The following is a 20,894-nucleotide window of genomic DNA, read 5'->3' on the forward strand; positions in this document are numbered from 1 at the left end:
GTGAAAAGGAAAATTCTTCCTCCCTATAAAATGAGGGCATTTCTCCTAGCTTCCCAGCTGGTGGAGCTTTTCTATGCAGTCCCTGGGCCTCCAGTGGGGGGGATGCTGGCTGGACATCAGTGGGGATATTCCCACCTTCCCTCACTGCCTGCTTTCCTCCGTCTGGTCCAGTCCCATCTGGTAATTTTCCTTCCTCCCCCTCAGGCCCAGCCCCATCTCCCCCAGACAGCTGCCACTACATCCCTCTGCTTCAGAAGCGGAAGCAAGGGGTGTTTTAGGACCTTTCCGGGTGAGTGACAGCATTTGAGATGCAATTGATAAAACGCCAGTGCTGAGAGGAACCAGACTCTCCCCAGTCACCTCTGCCCACCTCTCTCGTGCCGCCTAAACTGAGCCTGTCAGAGCCTGTCGGATGTGCGTCTGTGCGATCCGGTCACGTCCACCTCTTCTGTGAGACGGTGGGCTTTGGTGACCCGGGTGTGAACTGTCCCTTTGGGGCAGTGGGTCTGGGACACTCTGCACGCGCTGGGCCACATGGGGACTGGCCACCGTGACTGTGCCCCCGAGCTTGCATCGGGCTCCATGGGGGCCACTCAGGGTATCTGTCCCTGTTGGCGAATGAGGTCTTATTCCAGCTCGCCGGGGAGGCTGCAGGGTTTTTCCTCAGCCACCCCGTGATGACCGAGGGACAACATTCCGCGAAACCAGAAGGGCTGGGCGGGCCTCTGGAATGTCAAAGGAAACAGCTTGGCTAGCGGCTGGTTTCTGCCGTGTCACTTTCTCTGAGCAGCAAGCACTTTGTAGCCGTTCACTTAGCACCTGAATCCCGCAAACGTTAAGATGTACCTTTCTTAGAAGGGAAGGGCCAGTTTATTTTTCCTTCACAGAAACAGTTCATGATAAACAGGTCACGATAAAGACTATTTACAAGAATAGGGGAAACTAACAGAGGAAGACTACCCCACCCCCTTTTAATTCAAATTTTATCTTATTTGTTCTGTTTAAAGGGAGGGATTGGTCCTAGTATTACCTTATGCACCTAAGGGAACCTGTTACGGACTGAATGTCTGCACCCCCTTCCCCCGGGGCTTCATATGTTGAAGGCTCAACCCCGTTGTGTTGGTATTTGGAGATGGGGAGGTAATTAGGCTTAGATGAGGTCCAGAGGGTGGGACCCTGGTGATGGGATTAGTGCCCTTATAAGAAGAGAGGGTACCAGGGAGATGTCTCCCTCTCTCTGTCCCCTTCTCTCTCCTCACATGGAAAGGCCATGTGAGGACAGGGTGAGAAGGTAGTGTCTAGAATCCAAGAGGGGAGGTTTCTCCAGACATCTACCCTGCTGGCATTTTGATCTTGGACTTCCCAGCCTCCGAAACCGTGAGAAAACACACGTCTGTCGTTTAAGCTTTCCAGCCTATGATATTTTGTGAGAGCAGCCTGATAAGACTAAGATAGGACCTCAAGAGCAAAATAATCTAAACTCCAAGAAATAGACCACAAAGACCCAGATGGATTTCACTGAATGCCCCTCCCGCCTGTCCTAAAAGACAAAATACATAACGGTCCCATATAGATGGTCCCCCACAGATGTTCCGAGAAGCAAAGTCTACCCACCACTCAGAGAACCTGCAAAAGGGAAGAACCAAAGTGATGAGCCCTTGAATCTGCCCGGTGCCTGCCTCATAGAGCCTATGAACCTACGGGGCCTTCCCGGGACAGACCCCTCCCCACATCCTCAGCTGTAGCTCCTCTCTGAAGTACCTAGAGAATGGTATCTGATGCACATTTCCTGAGTTGTTTTACAGATGCTAAAATGCCACCAAATGGAAGAAATTAACTACTTGATGACCATGAGCATGTAGCCCCCAGACCTACTGGTGCCTAAGGATTGACACTGTTAATCATCCTGTTACCTCACCATCAACCAATCAGAGAATTGTACACAAGTTGAGATCCCCCTCCCTCACCTTGACTTTAAAATGCTTTGCTGGGGAGTTCAGGCTTTTTGAGTACTAGCTGTCCCAAACTCCTTGTATGGCACCTTACCATAAATGTTGTACTTTCCTTCACCACCACTTGGTGTCAGTAGACTGGCTTTACATCGGCCAAGTGGACCCAAGTTTGATTCGGTTACACCACTGCCTCTACTGCCTCGGGGCTCCTGGCAGCGACTTCTACCAGGCTTTGCCTCTCCCTTCATGGAAATCTTTACAGTACATGCCTAATGATTTTGTGACGGTTAAATCTTACAACGATTCAGAGGTTATGTAAAGATTTGGGCACATGCCACCTACTAGCTTTGGTGGCCAAGACCTACATGCAGTTGTGCTGGCATTTTTGATCATCACACCCTGTTTGAGGTTGCATGTGTGTTTGGGGGGTGAGTGGGTCACAGTGGTGAGGAGAGACCATCTTCAGGTCAAGCATGTTGCCCTGGAGATGCTCGGCATCTGCACAGTTCCCCAAGGTAGCGCCACTTAAACACTGCCCCCAACAGAAAACAGTCATAGGCTGAATTAGCGATTCTTTTCAGGAGATTAGATCTGGGGCAATTTCAAGCATTCATAATAGAAAATAGTTTGCTTTAAGGCAGTTAAACTAAAAGCATGCATTTTAATTCTGAGGGACAGAAAGTCAGTTAGTGCTTGCCTAGGTTTGGGGTCAGAGGGTGGAGAGTGACTAATTGGGGTGATGGAAATGTTCCAAACTTAGATTGTGGGTGATGGTTGCACAACTCTGTGAATATCCTAAAAAAAAAAAAATAATAATAATAATCTAATTATATACTTTAAATGGGTGGATTTCATGGTATGTGAATTCAATTTTGAAAGCTGTCAAACATTTAATTCTGAAACAATGTCATGGTCTCATAAAAATAGCCCTAATATTTTATTAGTGTTAGTAATTTTTTTTGTAACCAAATTTTTCTGGTGTGTTATTACTAAAACTTTAGGTTACATATGCTCTTGAGAAGAACAGATTAAAGAAGTTATAAGGCATCAGAGCTCAGGGAAGACACTGACCAGATCCCAAGCATTGGTCAATCTTCCCCTACGCTCCTCCCTCCAGTATAGACCCATGGGGTAGAAGGTGCCACTGGAGCACATGTGGTTCCTCATACCCTATCTCTACAGTCCTTCCTCTATACTCTATAGCCCTAAATGTCATCCTGTTGATTCTCCAACAGGAGGGCATATCAGAATCCTGGGGGGGTGGGGGAGGGATGTGGAGGGGGATTGTTTTTGTAATTTGAAAAAGCATAGTTTGCCTTGTAATAGAATATTTTGTTAAATATTCTCTCTCTGTGTGTATAATATTCTTAAAGAATAATTACAAAATGAACATCCTGTAACCACCATCTAGGCCAAGATATAGAATGCTGTCAGCACCCCGGAAGCACCCAGTTCACACCCCCTGTACGTCTTTTCCCCATGATAAAGCTCTGCCCATCGCAGAAGTAACACTTTTTCAAATCTCCTAGTCATTTACAAATAGTTTTTTTTCCCCGCAGATCTTCTAAAGCTTATCTTTTATTTCTTTACACATGGCATGTATATCTGTATTGTAACAATTCTAATAATCTAACATCTTAATCCTCAGAAGGTCTGTTCTCTTCTTGCTCATGATGCCCTGTTTCTTTGTGTGCTTGGTTATTTTTAAAGTCAATTAAAAAAAATTTATTTGTTTGTTTTTATTTTTGGCTGTGTTGGGTCTTCGTTGCTGCATGCAGGCTTTCTCTAGTTGTGGCGAGCGGGGGCTACTCTTCGTTGCGGTGCGTGGGCTTCTCACTGAGGTGGCTTCTCTTGTTGCGGAACATGGGCTCTAGGCGCGCGGGCTTCAGCGGTTGTGGCTCGCGGGCTCAGTAGTTGTGGCTTGTGGACTCTAGAGTGCAGGCTCAGTAGTTGTGGCGCACGGGCTTAGTTGCTCCGCGGCATGTGGGATCTTCCCACACCAGGGATCAAACCCATGGCCCCTGCATTGGCAGGCAGATTCTTAAGCACTGCATCACCAGGGAAGCCCCGTTTGGTTATTTTTGACAGTGAACAGATCACTTTCCTTGGAGAATTATTTTGGAAAGCTATTTGTGGCCTAGGAAAATATTCCTTTTTCTGTAGAGGATTATCATTTGAACTATTCATGGATTGAGGGCGTTTGATTCGCTCAGTTGATGTGAATTTGGGCCAAGGGCATGAAAGAAGTATATATATGGTTACAACTTCTCATGAATGGATAATCCCTTGCCTTCGTACCACCACAGGAGTTTTTTGTGCATGTGTATTTTGTTTCGCTTGGAGCTGGGGTTGGGAAGTGTCTCATGTGGAGATGGTTACATTCTGATTCATCCTTACCTATATAGGGTATAAGCTTTTGGGGTGCATGTTGTATGGGATAGGGTTTTCCTGTTAGATTTCTCCTTGGGCAGGCTCTGGACTTTAATGTCTGTCTGCTTCTTCCTACTATAGGGGACCATCAAAACCTGAATTTATGATCAACCTGATTCAGCAAATGCCCTGAGGGCAGGAGCACCTTTACTGTTTTGGTTACCTCTTCCACTTCCTGCTTTCCAATAACTCCTTACTAACTCATTAGATCTTTGATGTTTTTAAGCATATATATGTATGCTTATATATATATGTGTGTGTGTGCATACGTGTGTATATATCCTGTCATATTACTAGAAGCGAAACCCTATCAGAACATCATTTTAAATTTGGAAAATGAAATATCTATTGGTTTGTATATTACAGTGACAGAAAGTAAAACCTAACCATATCTTTTTGGCCGGAGAGTGCTACTGTGAAGGACGCTCAGCGCGATTGGGGTGGTGGAGCAGGGGGAAGACAGGGGTGAGGCAGGGAAGGGGGATGCTTTGCATATTTCCCTTAGGAGAATCTATCAGCCTTTCAGAATGGAAGGAGGTTGTTTACGCCAGGAGTGACTGTGTATATATACCTATAGGATATCAAAAGGGGGTATGGATTTTTTAAAAGTTTAGAAACACAATCCATAACTGTATTCAACCCTGTTTTCTAAAACTTCATTGAAATTGCAATTCTACAAATTTTGCAATGAAGAGGTTGTTTTACATCTTGGGTCATTGACTCCTTAGATTATCTGTTGAAAGCTATAGACACTCTTCTCCAGAAATAATTCACATGTGCACACATGTACAAAGTGTGATTTTAATTTCAGATGGTTGTAGGGACTCTCTAAAGTTCATTCATTGACCCAGATTAAGAACTTCATCTTGCAGTTGGCTATCTGTTAACAACTTTCTTATGTTCAATCCAACTCTTTTTTGCTTAATGGAACCCCTTACATTTGATTCTAACGTTCAAAAATAAAGAAATTGGCAATATCCAATTTGTAACCCTACATTCCCCTCTGTCATAGGTATGTTTATATAGTCATCAGTTCCATGAATCCAATCTCCTCCATCTCATGGATTGCCTTGGTCTTGACAGGCCTTCCCTAATAATTACAGGATTCTCTGTCTCCAGTCAAAACCTACACTGTCCTCTGAGTTATCTCTTGAAGAGGCAAACTTGATCACTGTATTCCCTGCCTGAAAGGTCTTCAGTGGTTCTTCCCTTCCTAAAGGATGATACCCAAACCCCTTGTTGGGATTCTTATAACTTAACCCTTTCTCTTCTGCTGCTTCCTATTCTCTCCCTATACAGCATTGGTGCCTTTTTTCAAATATAATATAATTGACATATTTCCTGCTCTTTGACTTGACACACACTGTTCCTTCTGCCTGTAATTTCCACCCTCCCTTTCTTTACCTGGCAAACTCCTACTCATCTTTCACGTGTCCTGTCTGCTATCACCTCTCCTGTGAAAACTTCCTGAATTATCCACACTATCCCTGTGACCTCTTAGCCCTTAGAAGATGCCTCACACACCTCTCATCCCTGCACTGTGATTATGGATTTCTGTCTTCCCAAGACGTCAGACCCCCTGTCTTGACCATCTCTAACCCTGTACCTCCACAGTACTTGGCTCAGTAGAATTTTTAAAAAAATGACAGTTTTACACATCTTAAACCAGTTCATATGTCTTTCTAAGGAAACTGATCTTTCTCTAGGAACAAAACTAGACTATCAGACAAAGGACCTCAGAATGAGCCTGATTACCTAATGGGCAGCTGGGGTACCGTGTCCTTATTATTATTGTTTTGTAATTTTGCCTGTATATGTTTACAGATATTTGTAGGGATAGTTAAAAAGCAAGAAAGAGGCAAAGGCTAATCAAGGAATTTCACTTCCTCATTTTAAGTGCCACGCTCTGGTAAAATAAAATGAATGAACTGCAGATTCTAGAAAGGTCTCTGTCTAAGTCTTTCCTCTTGTCTGCCTGTAGAAATATGCTCAGCTTATTGGGTAGAGGTAGCCATGTTTTGCTTCCGGGGCCACTTTCCTGTATCTGTGATTTTGATGACGCTTTTAAAAATGTTTTCTAGTTCTTTCAAAAATATATTAATATAATAGAGTTTTGGTAAGGACCAATTCCAAATATGGTAGGTAGGAAGACTACCACGTGACCCTTCCATCATGCTAGCCCTTTAATATTTTCCATTCATAAATCAACTGGTATTTCACTATCATTTCTAGGTTTTTTGTTTGTTTTTCTTCTGGGCAGCTTTTTTTTTTTTTCTTTCATCTCCTGATCTCATACTTTCATATTCTTCTTTCAGCTACATTAATGTGTATTTCACTGCTTTGAATGTCATCTTGTTAATGGAATAATTTTATACTTTATAAAGATCACAATGACTCGTCTGTTAATCTTACATTTTTAAGAGTAGGAACATTTAAAGAATAATATTAAGCCCCCGAGGTGTTGTATATTTGCTGTTTTTAGCAGAAACATTTGATTCCGTCAGTCCTTGATACCATCAGTCTCTGAGTCCTATTTTTATCTGGAGAACAGCTCTAAATGAGCCTGTTTGTAGCATAAAGTTCACCAAGGTCCTAAAGTTGTCACATCCATTTATGGTATCAAAGTGGATATTAGATGGGCCTCGATGGTTGTATAATAAGTCTCATTTTGTTTAATCTATTTTATCTGACCATCTTCCATGATAAGGCCACAAGAACTCAGAAAAACTAACCTTCGGTTTCCTGATAGAGCTTTCTACACCCATTGGTTTCGAATAGAAAAGTCCCCCCATGGCCTAAGTGCTCTCGGCTGCGGCTAGAGGATCCCGTACAAAAGCAAGGAAGAACATGAATGTGCTGCTTTGTGAAGACAGCACAAGGTCATGGGCTGTTACAGGACTAGAATTTTGTACAGAATTTTGTAAAGCGGCCCCTTTGCTTAAAATCTGCCCACAGATGTGATGCCTGTAGAGCCAGCTTGGCATATGGTATCTACCATAGAGACCCAGGCAGGAAGCCTCTTAAATCTCAAATGCACATAATGATAAAACATCAGTTTGATGAATAAAAGAAATACAATATATCATTTGACTGACTCCCACTATTGCTATTCATAGACTTGCTTTTTTTTTTTTTTTTACTTATTTATTTTATTTATTTTTGGCTGCATCAGGTCTTAGTTGTGGCACGCGGGATCTTTGTTGCGGTATGCGGGATCTTTTGCTGTGGCGCTCGGACTTCTTTCTAGCAGTGGCGTGCGCATTTTTCCTCTCTCTAGTTGTGGTTCATGGGTTCCAGAGCGTGTGGGCTCTGTAGTGGGCGGCACGTGGGCTCTTGTTGAGGTGCGCGAGCTCAGTAGTTGTGGCTCGTGGGCTTACTTGGCCCGCAGCATGCGGGATCTTAGTTCCCCGACCAGGGATCGAACCTGTGTCCCCTGCATTGTAAGGCGGATTCTTTACCACTGGACCACCAGGGAAGTCCCCTAGACTTGTCTTTTAAGTTGATTAGACTAATGAGATAGGTTCACGATGATTTATTTATTTATTTTTGTATCTCTCACAGCTCTTATGATAGTGTCTTTCAGACAATAGATGCTTAATAAGTATTTGCTGGGGAAAAAAAAAAAAGGTATAGAGCAAGAGAAACCGGGTAACTTGGCATGAAGTCCTGCTGAAGGCCTGCTCTGGGCTAAGAGCCAGGCCGCCTTGTTTGCAAAGCCACGGGCTCTTACTCCAAACCTCACACTGAAATCCTTGATTTCTGGGCCAAGCAATGCAGTATGGCCCACTCCCAGGATCAAAACCAGAATTCTTTGTAATGTGTGGTAATAGAATGTGATCTTCAAAAGCACTTCAAAGCATCCAGGAAAGTCAGGACGTGCCATGGCAGGAAACAGAGCAGTGAGCCCTTGGACTTGGGGCTGAAATGAATCCTCGCTTGAACAAGTAATGGAAACTGACAAAGTTCCCACACAGAGAACTCAGCACGTGGAGAGGTGGGCTAGTCAGCCCCCAGTCGTGGTCCCTGTACTACATTCTCCACTGAGGACACAGCAGTGATGGAAACCGAACATATGTCCACACCTGTGTTCTTCCTATACCGCGTGTGTAAATTAAAGACCTCTCCTAGCTGGAGAATTGTTCTCACCCCCTTTATTCCCAGTAGGGCTAATGTTATTTTTACTACAGCCATCATCGTTTATCGAGTGCATACGATGTGACATACACGGTTCCATGAACTTATCATGGATTATACAACTTAATCATTAACTATTATTGTCACTCCAATTTTTAGTGAGGCAAGAGAGGTCCAGAGAAGTTAGTTAACTTGCCCACAGTCACACAGCTAATAAGCAGGAAAGCCAGGATTCAAACCTAGGCAGTCAGACTCTAGAACTGAACTCTGAACAACTATGCTATAGGGAAACATATCCTTCATGAAGGCAGCAAACAAGATTGCACGGATGTTCCGAAAAAGTAAGACAATGTATTTATAGATAATACTACTCTGTGTATATATACGTATATATTTTTACTAATTATAAATAACAAATGTATTAATAAATAATGATTAATGTATATTACCAAGTTTCTAGGGGCAGTTATTCCATAAAAATAAGACAATACATATATATATATGTATATACACATATACTCTCCTCTGTGGTATCAACAGTAGACTGATTTTCTATACATAGCAATATATTCATGATAACAAATATTTATATTTCACTCTAAATTCAGAAGTACTTTCAGTCCCTCACCCTACTTAACCCCACAGCAATCCCATAAGGGCACAGAACAGCTATTACAATGATTATGTCCTGTGAGGCACCAGGCCTCAGCTTATGAGCCTTTCAAGAGGATATAAAATATTTGAGTCTTGAAAAAAGTTACTGGCACTAAACCATGGATTAAAAAATTGCAAAATCAAAACTAATAAAAATTTAATTGAATGTTATTATAAACTAACATTATGTTAGCATCACTAATTGTTAAACTTACCATTCACAAAATTCCATTACATTTGAAAATACTTTCATACATACTAAATATGTATGATTACCAAGGAATCATAGCTAATCATAAACCGAATGAGTTTTACATACTTAATCGTAGATTAAAAAATGATAAAAATTCTTTAGAAGAGTTTTAAAGAAGACAAATTTATCTAAAGGGGATGTGGGGAGTTCCCTGGTGGCCCAGTGGTTAGGGTTCTAGGCTTTCACTGCCGTGGCCTGCGTTCAGTCCACACCGGGGAACTGAGATCTCGCAAGCTGTGCAGCTTGGCCAAAAAAACCAACCAACCGACCGACCAAACAAACAAACAAAAACAACAAAAAAACCCAACAACAAACCACAAAACAACAACCGAAAACAGGGGATGTGGATCATTGTGGTATATTTTAAATGATATAGGGTGAATTTTCTAAAGGAGCCTGTGAGGCTCTATGCAGGTCGAGCACAAGATTGGCCTAAGGCAAAAGCCAAGTGCACGGGGGAAACTCACAGCTTCACCTCCAGGGTACAGGGCTGCTTGCTCAGTGTTCTCTGAGAGCTGTTTCCACTAGCACCTAGACCCCCTGTCCTCAGTGGGATCACGGAGACCAGAGCTCCTCACTGTAGACACACATTCTGGAGGATGTTCACTTATATGTGTCCCATTCTAAGGATCCCAGCCGCTCCCTCCTGCCATCTGGCGAGATCGTGCCTGGGAGCGGCCGCATCTGATTCCTGGAGGTGTCGGCTGGGATCTGTCTGCACTGGGGTTCAGGACACCTGCAGATACACCGCTTCCGCTTTGCCTTCTGTATGTCTTTCGCTGGGGCATCTATCTGATCCCCAGGCAGAGTTCCCAGGCTGACTTCTATGTTCATGTAACTCCTTTAATCTACTCCTACTACTCCATTTTTATTATATGAAATTGTAATGATCTGTTTCCATAGATGCCACCTTTTCTAGATAGGAGAACTACGTCTGGTTCATCTGTCTTTCCTCATGGCCTCGTATGAGACATGGCATAATGCAGGCATTTAATAACTTTATTAATTTTGTCTTAATAGGTTAAGAACAATAAAGTAATAAAATATGTTTGGAAATAAAGTCTTTCTGTGCCAGCTGCCATAGGCCTCAAGCAGGCTGAATTCTTTCCCTCAATGTGCCTTATAAATATAATATTCTACAAGTGCTGGGATATTGAAAAGGCTAGGATGTTCTAAATCATTCTAGGGTGATATTTTTTAAAGTGTTCTATTTTTAATTTGAGGAACATTTACTGGAGTAATGTTATTCCAAAGCAATATTAAAACAAAACAAAAATGCTCCAAACTTAAACCACATTAACAACCAGATGAAGAAAGGAAAACAGTGGAGTAAAGGATATTTGGAGACATGCTGATCATTTTTCCTAAGTACCATGTGATTTTGATTGTATCTAACTTTGGTTAGATTTCCATTAGGTTACGTGCAATAAAATTATATTCAATTTAGTAAAAAAAAAAAAATTCATAATTACTTAGGCACACGATCATTACTCTTAAAAACTTATGAAATAACATCAAGCAAAAGTAGAAGCATTGATTTTGAGAATTCAGTTTTTGAGCCAATGCAATAAAAATAAAGACAGTAACAAAACAATATATATAAACATCTAAAATATATTGAATACCTATGTACCAAACACTTTACTAGGTACTTCAACAGGATCTCATTTTATTTAGGCTTCTTAATCATCTGGATTGCTCAGTACTTTTAAGCCCATTTTATAGATGAGGAAAGTGTGATTCAGAGAGAGTAACTTGCTTCAGATTACAACACAGCCAAGGAGTTAATGGAGACAAAGTTTGAACCTAGGAATGTCCTTTATACTGCTTAATACTTTCCTCCAATAGAGTGTGTTCCAAACTCAGTGTTAGGAGTTTACACTTGAGGAGGCCATCTATAAAATCAACCATGGTATACAGAAGGCTTAAAAGGGAATTAAACTTGCCTCTGTATCTCGTAACAGGCATATGTTCAAGAAACACTGTACTCAAGAGAGCTGTAACCATTAGCTTTCTGTTTCCACCTAAGCATACATGTTGGTTAAAACTAGGAAACACCTGAAAATCCATACATATCTCCAAAACATTTCAGATCCACAAAGCTTTTGGGACTGGTATCTGATTTTGCATTTCACTGACGTATTATTGTAAAAATGCTTTGGCTTTTTCCTCAGTGAAACCAAACTAAAGTCATAATGTGTATTCTTCCAACTTAAAGCATTAATGGCTTCAACAAAACAGTTGTATATACAGCTGTGGCAATATTTAGATAAGTAAGCATCTGAGTTGAATACCAAATGCACACAGGATCAACATCAAGTTGATTTCACAGTTAATTTTAATGGATGTGATGGGTAATTTAAGAGGGTGTGATTTTCCAGCTTCATACTCCAAACCAAAGCCTTAAGTGATTTCAGCAGTTGTCTAAATTACGGTGTGTTCCAAAATTAATAGTAAGGTCAGACCACAATTTTAGATTGAAAACGTAAAGACCATTTTCTAAATTTGGAACCAAAATACTAGAAGTGGCTTTGAAATCACTATTGAATTGACTTCAAAGACTGCAAATTAGACCACTGTCCTTAAAAGCTGCCTTCTTAATGCAGCATAATAGAGTTGGTTATTTTTTTAGGTAAGAGCTTTGTGTACACTGAAAAATTCCAGAAGATTGCTAAAAATAGTCAACACATAAGCACTGAAACTTACTCTCTCAAAAAACAAAAAGGAAAGCAAGGAAATAAATCAGTGACTTAAACTGGCAGATTTTCCTTTACAGCTTGCCTTTGATTTATAAATTTCTATTTCCTGCCCCAGGGAGGGTGGTGAAGGGTATGTTTTGGTGCTTTGGAAGCAAACTGTCTTCTGAGTTATGCTAATCTCTTGCTAGGTGCTCAAGGCTGCTTATTCAGCACAGACTTTATTAGTTTTTGGCTATAGATGTAAAGATTTATAGAAGGCTGCTCTTTGGATGGCTGTGATTGTTGTCTCTTTAGTTTTCTTTATTCAAAAATTTCCATATTTTTGGTTGGTGTTGACAAATGGCACACTCAGGAACATTGTGACCTTATAAACTAGTTCATAAGAAAACATTATTAATATTGATAAAATCAGTGTTTACCTAACACTTTGTTTGTTGGACCAGCTGAAACCTTTCCTCTCCTCCCCACCCCACCCAGGGCTGGATGAGCAGGTAAGGGAATGATCCCATCTGATGGGAACACCTCCAAGTGGGGTTGCAATTGGACCCCAGCCCTGTTCACTTGGGCACGGAGCTCCCGTGAGGTGATCAAGGAGCTCTATTCCCATCTGAGGAGCTGCTTCCCTCAAAACTCTCTCAAAGCAGAGAAGCAAAGGTTTATTCTGGTTGTTTTCTATGGCTTTGCCCAAAAATGACACTTTCAGCGGTGTGCCACCATATAATCCAGTGGAAGTGATCACTTGTTGGCTAGATCTTTGGACCCTGGCGAGAGGGAGGGCTGCAGGGTGGCTTGGGAAGTCAGCAGAGAGAGGGAAAGGTAGAGAAGAGAACAAGAGCTTAGAAGCACCTACTGTATACCATACACTAGGTTAAGTCCTTTACATACATCAGCTTGTTTGGTCTTTTCAGCTGCCCCAGGCAATAGAGATCTCCATCTTATTGGATAACTAGGCAAGTAGTTACTTGCCAAACCCATCCAGTTAGTGGTTGGCCTTCTGTTGCCTGAAGGGCCGTCTACTTTGCTTTCTGTGACACAGCAGAAACAGAAGTGCAGCTGGAATAGAGGAGGAGGGAGAGGGAAGGAGAGAAGGGGAAAAAGGAAAACAACACAAAACAAAAAGGTGACTGTGAGAAAGTTCTGAAATGCTGCCACTGGTTATCCGAGGTGAACTCTTCCCAAGGTGAGGGTCATCCCGACAAAGACTGCAATTTAGGCAAAATTCAACTTCCATTTTATGGGTCACATGACTCTATCTCTGCCATTTCAGGAGGGTCCTAGTTTTTGGAAGCTACTTGGTAAATTCTCAGCTCAGTGCTCATTCTTCCCAGAGACGTTGTTATTTAATAGTACAATTTCACCAAAAGTATAACAATGCTCTGCAAAATACATTTGAGGAGAGAACCCTGATTGCTCAGTACAGTTGATCCAGAGTCCAGGTTAGCCCTGCAGGCAGAGGGTCTGGGTGTCTTTGCAGAAACAACTTTCTTGAGTCTTGATTTCAGTTTCTACAATGTTCTGTTTTTAAATCCCTGACACACTGCCCTCCTTCACTCTGGTTGAACGGGGAGGGATTCTTTCCCTGGAGGCAGCCCTTCCTTATCTCTATAGCTCTCTGACTTGAAGGTCTGTAAAGATGTTTTGCTTTGATTTCCAGTAGTAAACATATTGAATCTTCATCCTAAATTTATTACTAGAAAGAGGTCCCATCAGCTATCTATTTGTTAATGGATCTACCACTGTCTAACCTGATGTATCGCATATATGGCTTTGCTCAAAAAAAGAAAGATACAATGACAAGAACAAAATTCATCTAGGGAGGGAATGATATCAATATATTTGAAATATTTTTTAAATGTTAAATTCATTTGGTGTTGCTACAGACAATATTTATGTCCCCCCAAAATTCATATGTTGAAATCTTAACCACCAAGGTATTAAGAGGTGGGGTCTTGGGAGGTGAATAAGTCATGAAGGAGGAGCCCTTGTGAATGGGATTAGTGCCCTTATGAAAGGGACACAAGAGAGCTCCCTAGTCAGCTGTCTGCAACCCAGCAAGGGGCCCTCACCAGACAAGGAACCTGCCAGGGACTTGATCTTGGACTTTCAGGCTCCAGAACTGTGAGAGAGAAATTTCTGTTGTTTAAACCACCCAATCTATGGTAATTTGTTATAGCAGCCCAAACATACTGAGACTGGGGCATTTTTGGAAACACTGCATGTCATATTATGGAAAACAGAATTTCTTAAGCAAAATTATCTCATTCCTCAATACACATGAAAGGTCAGATCAACTCTTCATAACTGAAAAGCAGCTCTATTTTTACAGATTTACAATACAGACATGAAGCTGTGGGTGTTGCAAATTTTGAAAATGGGAACAAAGATTGAGTCACGTTTTTCCTTATTTTATTTTTACCTATTCTTGAGGAGTCATTCCATTCACTGGGTCTGAGGCCTTGAGGCCACAGAGAACATCACCTTGGATGTGACAACAGTCCTAAGTGCCCTGCTCTGTGGGGTTTGTGGTACACAAGTCATTACCATGAAGAAAGACACTTTTGAAGTATCTAGTGGTGACTGTTTTGTAATGTATAGAGATATTGAATCATGATGTGCACCAGGGACTAACATTGTGTTATAGGTCAATTATACTTCAAAAACAAACTCAAAGAAAAAGAAATCAGATTTGTGGTTATCAGAGGTGGGGAGGTGGTGGTGGGGTAGGGGTTGGGGAGTGGGGATGGGGGGTTAGGAGGGGGGAATTGGAAGAAGGTGATGAAAAGGTACAAACTTGCAGTTATAAGATAAATAAGTACTAAGGATGTTAAGTACAACATGATAAATATGAACACTGCTGTATGTTATATATGAAAGTTATTAAGAGAGTAAATCCTAAAAGTTCTCACCACAAGGAAAATTTTTTTATTTTCTAACTATATGAGATGATGGATGTTCATTAACTTACTGTGATGATCATTTCATGATGTACATAAATCAAATCCTTACGCTGTCCACCTTAAGCTTATAGAGTGCCATATGTCAATTATATCTCAATAACACTGGAAGAAAAAAATTATCTAAATAAAATGAAGTGACAAGAAGAAAAAAGGAAAACAAAAGCTCCACAAGCCCAGCAGAGCTTTTGTTTATGAAATCGAAGCTGTTCATGGAGACACGGGATTCACAATCAAAATGTTACCTCTGGTGTTAACTGAAAACCCAGCCTCCCCTCCAAAGGGGCCATCGACAGTGGGGGCTTGGGTCACCATCTCGCCTCTTAGATTTCTTCCTAGAGGCTCATCTGTTCCCATTTTGAAAGACATGGAACTTTTCCAGAGAAGCCAAACTTCATTCCCTCGTAGAGGCTTTCAGAAGAATTTGACATCATTTTGAAATTTCGGATTGTCACCTACCTACAAGGGATAAACAAGTCGCCTTTGAGGCAAGTCTCCTCACAGAGTGCACCCGGTTATCAGTTGCAAAGGCCTGTCCTCAGCCTCCAGGCTTGCAGCCTCCCAGCCCCAAGTGAGCTGGGAGTCGGATAAGGAGCTTCTGGCTGGGGCTGGACCCTCTCCCCCCCGCTCTCTCCCTGGAAAGATGCCTGCAGGATGTCAGGGCGATTCTAACTCAGGCATGACTCAGTGTTTCCATGACCTCCCTTCTCATTTTGCTTGGACAGGCTGGTACGTTGGTCCTACTTGTGGAAATATGTGCCTCTTCCTGCTCCAATTTCAAGAGGGAAAATCCCTTTTAAGAGGAATATTTAGAAGATTCTGTCATGGAAATCTTGCTATTGCCCCAACTATCTCTCCTTCTCCCCAGTTAGCTGTCTGGATGTTTCTCTCTTACCCCAATTTTCTTTTCTTTTCTTTTTTTTTTTTTTGGCCACGTGTCTTGTGGGATCTTAGTTCCCTGACCAGGGATCGAACCCGGGCCCTTGGCAGTGAGCACAGAGTCCTAACCACTGCACAGCCAGGGAATCCCCCCCAATTTTCTGAGTTTGGGGTTATCAATCTGAAATTAGAGTCCAGAACTCATCAGTGTTACCAACAAAACTTCGCAATTATTTCTTTCAAACCTAAATTTTTTCCTGTTCAAATATTTTTTCTTCATCTCAAAAGAAAGTATTGATGAGTTTCTCTTTCACCGTAATTTTAAGTCTTTAAAATGTGAAAGGCCCATTCACTTTTAACCTTACCATTCCCGTGATATAAATAGCTTTTTCCTTTCTGCTGATTTTAGAAGCTTACATGAAGCTGCAAAATGCTGAAGGGGGCACCCCTGCTTCAGAAAAAGAGAACGGACAGACCTGCATAACAAAAATACTCAGTAGGAAGTAGCACGTGGAATCTTTGTTGACGTTCTCTTATGATTTGACAATTGTTTTTCCTTAAAAAGAAGAGAAAAAGAAAAGGATAACCTACCTAAAACCTTAGTGCCATTTTCAGAGTTCTAGGATAATCCAGAACAGAGTCATTTTTAAAGAAAAGGAAATAGGTTTCATTTCTGGCAGTGGATGCTGTCCACTGATTTGCATATTTCTTGCCTTCATAAGCTGTAGAAGCCACCTTGAGTCCATTCCGCAGGTGGAAAATAGCCAGTAAAGAGCTAAGCATTCACAAGCACCACCATCTGAGGTTTGATTTCGAATCGAGACAACAGTGTCCAATGTACATCCCACAAAGCATGCTTGTCAAACTCTCCCCTTCCAGATGCACGGAGAGCGCATGCGTGGAACACCCCCTCCACTCAACAACGGCGCCCCGGGGGCCCCCAGACACACAGGTTCTAACACAGCTACAACACAGCATGCTCCCAAGCCTTCAAGCTACTACAGCCCCCAGCCAAGAAGCTGCCAAAAAGATGCTCAAGCAGCAGTCGAAGTAGTCCTGACCTCTGGTACCCACGGCCACTCCCTGTGAGCCCCAGGAACGCAGAGTGATGAAGGTGCTCCTGAAAAAGCCCCAGGCAGTCATTCTGCTCCCTGCCCTTCTTTTTCCTCACTCTTCTTTTTCTCTGAAGACCATAAACCTGTTTGGGGGGTTCAGATGCGACCAGGAGTAACCATAGTTACGAGCAAAATGATGATGGGGCCATTGTTCTAGCAGAACAATAGTTTTTACATTATCTAATGTTCTCTTGGCTTTCTGGCTTTTTAAAAAATGTGTTTTTCCATCCTTCTGTTGTAAGTGGAATACTGTGCTTAGGCCAAGCAGGCAATATTAAAAGCTCTGACTTCAAAGCCATTCCTCGATAACACATCCACACAGCCCAGTGTGGACCCACTGTTATCTGGAATTCTACAGATAATTAACTGAAACACGGCTTGACTTGCCACTGGGAGTTTCCACAGGCAAAGTCATTCTCATGGTCCTGCTTGCTTTCGTTGCTGTGTCTTCTGTTTTGTTAGCCAGGGTGAGGTTTGGATCATCTCTCAATAAAATTCCGTGTTTCCGTGCAGAGGAACCTTGAATCCCTGCTTCGCCTTGCAGGGGCCTGACACATGCACTGTGCCCTCCCTCGTTCCTTGAGGGACATTGTTTAGCTCCTCTCTTGACCCTGAAACGCCACTGCCTGCACCATCTCCTGGTCCCTTCCTTACTTGAGAGAGCAGTGCACTTTCTGCCATGAATGTCAGAATTATTGCCTTTTTAATGTGTTTTGCAAAATATGATGGTACTAAATCCACTAAAAGGACAGAGCCCCCCGCTTTGGATGTGCCAGCCCCGTGGGGACATTCCCGAGTCCCTCTCTCATCTCCCAACCTACCAACTCCAGCCCACACGGTCCTTTTGCTTGAGTCTAGCAAGTGGTCTCACCACTCCAACCCCCGTGGCACTTTCCCGCTCCCCACCTCCATGCGTTGCCCATTCGTGAAGCCACATCTCTTCTGAAATTTGAAAACTCACCTTAAAGCCCGCCACCTCTTCCAAGGAGCCTCCCCTGATTAAGTGGGGATGAAGAACCCTCCAAAGCGTGACTGACAAATCCCCAATAAACGAGAACACACACACACACACACCCCACAACAAACAGACACTCACGAAGAGAGAAAATGACACATTCCCTACTTGCGAAATGTAGGCTCCTCTGAGGGAAAGATGGTCAATTTTATACCAATAACTAGTAAGTCATTTCAACCAATGAGGTGTTTTTAACATCATTTTGGGGGTTACTCAGTGAAACACGGCTGTGTCTTCTCTCCCCCCACCGACCCTCCTTTTTCTTTAAATCCCTTTTCATTTTCTTCTCAGTTTCTCGAATGCACAATTCCAGGGGACTGCCCGGTGTGGGTGACATGGGTGACACTCAAGGAAGCTGGTTCTTGCAATACCTCCTGGGTGGTACCTCGTGTTTGGAGACTGGCAAATGCCTTAACCACTTAATTTTCTCATCAGGAAGCTATAATGACTCCATGCCTGCAGACATCCTGGGCAAACATGTCTGCTACGTTGGGATAAGGGACCAAAACCCTCTAGAAAAGGTCCTACTGAAAGAAGGGGGGCAAGGTTCCTGACAAGACTCAAGGTCCAGCCTCAGATAAGGACGCTGCAGAGGGAGGGGCTCTCTAAGGAGCACTGGACCCGAGACCATCCCATCAGGGACAGAACCAAACACATTTGCTCTCATCAATGCTGCCTCTGGGGTCAGTGTTAAGGCCACTCATGGGGGCGCTGAGAGACGTGTGGCATAAAGGGACCAGGACGAGGAGAAACACAGATGGAATGGCGGTAGCTGGCAATTAGAACATGGCTTCAGACACCACGGCCACAGAAGCGGTGTAGCTACAAAGCCACGCGGTGCAACCTCGAAGCAAAATGTTATTGATTTTGTGGTTGTAAAAACGTACCTTCAACTGCAGAACTCAGTTTTATGACACCTTGAATAAAAACAAAAAGTGGCAGTTATAGAATGGATCCAAATTACCTTTGCCAGGCTTCTCACAATACATACATGCTTCAGATCTGCATTTTTTTTTTTCCTGGCTTTTTGAGAATTCAAGTAAACAGATATCAACTTCAGAAACGAAGTAAATTTCAGTCGTTGATTAGACCTTATGAGTGTCTTCATCTTCCCACTAGTACCATTTGGGAGCGTTTTTCACTTAAATAAGGGATCTGACGTGTGTTTGGATGAAACAAAGGCCAAGTCTCAATAGTCTGAACGACTGTGTCTGTAGATAAATCATGCTGGATGATGGATTGATAAAACTTCACTCAAAAAGACACCAAGGTCTAATATTTCCTACTTAAATTGTGTTTAGAGATCATTTGATACGTGTTGGGACAGGGTTTCTGTTGAAATACATAATAGGTGGTTAAAAATCATGGTGTGATCTGGCAACTTCGTTTTCTGGGGTGGTTGGACCAGAGGCCATTTCTGGTCTCCTGTGTTCAGTGTTCCCATCCACTGCAGGTCAGTGGAGGGGTTGAGATTGTCAAATTTTTCATGAAGCAAATAGACACTACCCTTGACTGGATATTCATGTGCCTTTTTGGTGAATTGAAAGGTGAAAATACTAAACTAAATTAGACCTGGTCCAATAGTTTGATTTTGAAAGTTTTTTTTTTATAAGTCATAATTATAAATAAACAATATTTCCCAAACCCTATGTGATAGCCATGATACCTTAGGCTGAAAAAAAAAAGTCTACAGTTTCATTGGGTTGAAATTCTGGTTCTCTTGCAAACAGGAGGAGTCTTAAATGAAAAATGGGAACAAAACCCTTTTTCATTACTGGTAAACCGAACTGCTATCAGCTTGAACACACACTGATTTTAACAGATTATGTTCACAAAGAGACAAACTCGCTCTCCTTTATAACTTTCTGAAAAAAACTGCTTTTAAGTTACCAGTTGAATTTCATCTTTCCTGTGGAACCAGTAATGTCTGGTCAATGTTTAACAAGGAACTCTCCAGAGGAAAAAGTGTGCCTGTATTATGTGTATATATTATGAGTTTTACTGATATAAATGATGTACACAAACTATACATAATAATAAAATATACCGTCTTCTTTATTGCAAGTTCCATATAGCCAATAGAGTCTCACAGAATACTTTTGTTGATTTGGGCCAAACTCTTGTATTCATAGCCAGCAAATCAATCATGATTTGACAAAATCATGCACTGAATTTCATCCCAGTTTGTTCTTTTCCCAATAAATTCATTATCATTATATCTTTTATGTGATCTGCTGTTAAACTATTTTTCACTTTTGTATAAATTATTTTCATTAAATTAAAACTCTTTCAACATCAACACTATGTAAATACTCCCACTAAGGCCTATGTCGAGGTACCAGCTTTGATGTCACTGAACGTGGCTTTGGGAAGAGATGGGTGGTAGGAAAACCATCATGTAGTATTTCACCACACACGCACAGGAGACATAAAGAACCCCAAGAGCATGGATAGTAAAATGTAGTCAAACTATTAGGAAGTAAAGAGTTTTAGGTATTTATTACCTTCGTTTTTTAACATAATTATAATTGGAAGTTTGTCTAATTTGATTTGTAATAATGGCTATGTTTAATAATGGACTTAGAAAATTCCTGACAATGTAACAATTGGCTCTTGCCAGCTGGTATGAACCAGGTCTGGCACACCATGACCATAACTGATGTTTCTTTCTACTCAGGCCCAGAGAAGAAAATCTTGACCTTCCAAATACTTTCTGAGATATTCACAAAAGGGGTTGTAATTTAACCAAACAAGCCAAATGTGAATAAGCTGAGCATTTACTATTATTTTGCCAGTAATTTCACAACCT

The 20,894-nt window shown here is 41.9% G+C and overlaps 1 protein-coding gene and 1 long non-coding RNA gene across 30 annotated transcripts in view; one reads left to right on the forward strand and one right to left on the reverse strand.

Moving 5' to 3' along the window:
* Positions 1–11,488, forward strand: part of LOC309610576 — a 36,475-nt gene extending 24,987 nt beyond the window's left edge. For all 8 annotated transcript variants that reach the window (XR_014234032.1, XR_014234033.1, XR_014234034.1 and 5 more), the window contains one exon: positions 205–11,488. This is a non-coding gene — a long non-coding RNA (uncharacterized lncRNA). The remainder of the gene's footprint in view (positions 1–204) is intronic.
* DLGAP1 (DLG associated protein 1) overlaps positions 1–20,894 on the reverse strand; it is an 856,539-nt gene that overhangs the window by 91,017 nt on the left and 744,628 nt on the right. For 11 of the 22 annotated variants that reach the window (XM_082353525.1, XM_082353531.1, XM_082353514.1 and 8 more), the window contains one exon: positions 18,973–19,002. The exons of the other annotated variants lie outside the window; for them this stretch is intronic. In XM_082353525.1, coding sequence (XP_082209651.1) covers positions 18,973–19,002 — 30 coding nt within the window. The remainder of the gene's footprint in view (positions 1–18,972; positions 19,003–20,894) is intronic. 22 annotated transcript variants of the gene reach the window in all.

This window comes from Balaenoptera borealis (assembly GCF_965194805.1).
Source record: "Balaenoptera borealis genome assembly, chromosome: 14".
NCBI lineage: Eukaryota > Metazoa > Chordata > Mammalia > Artiodactyla > Balaenopteridae > Balaenoptera > Balaenoptera borealis.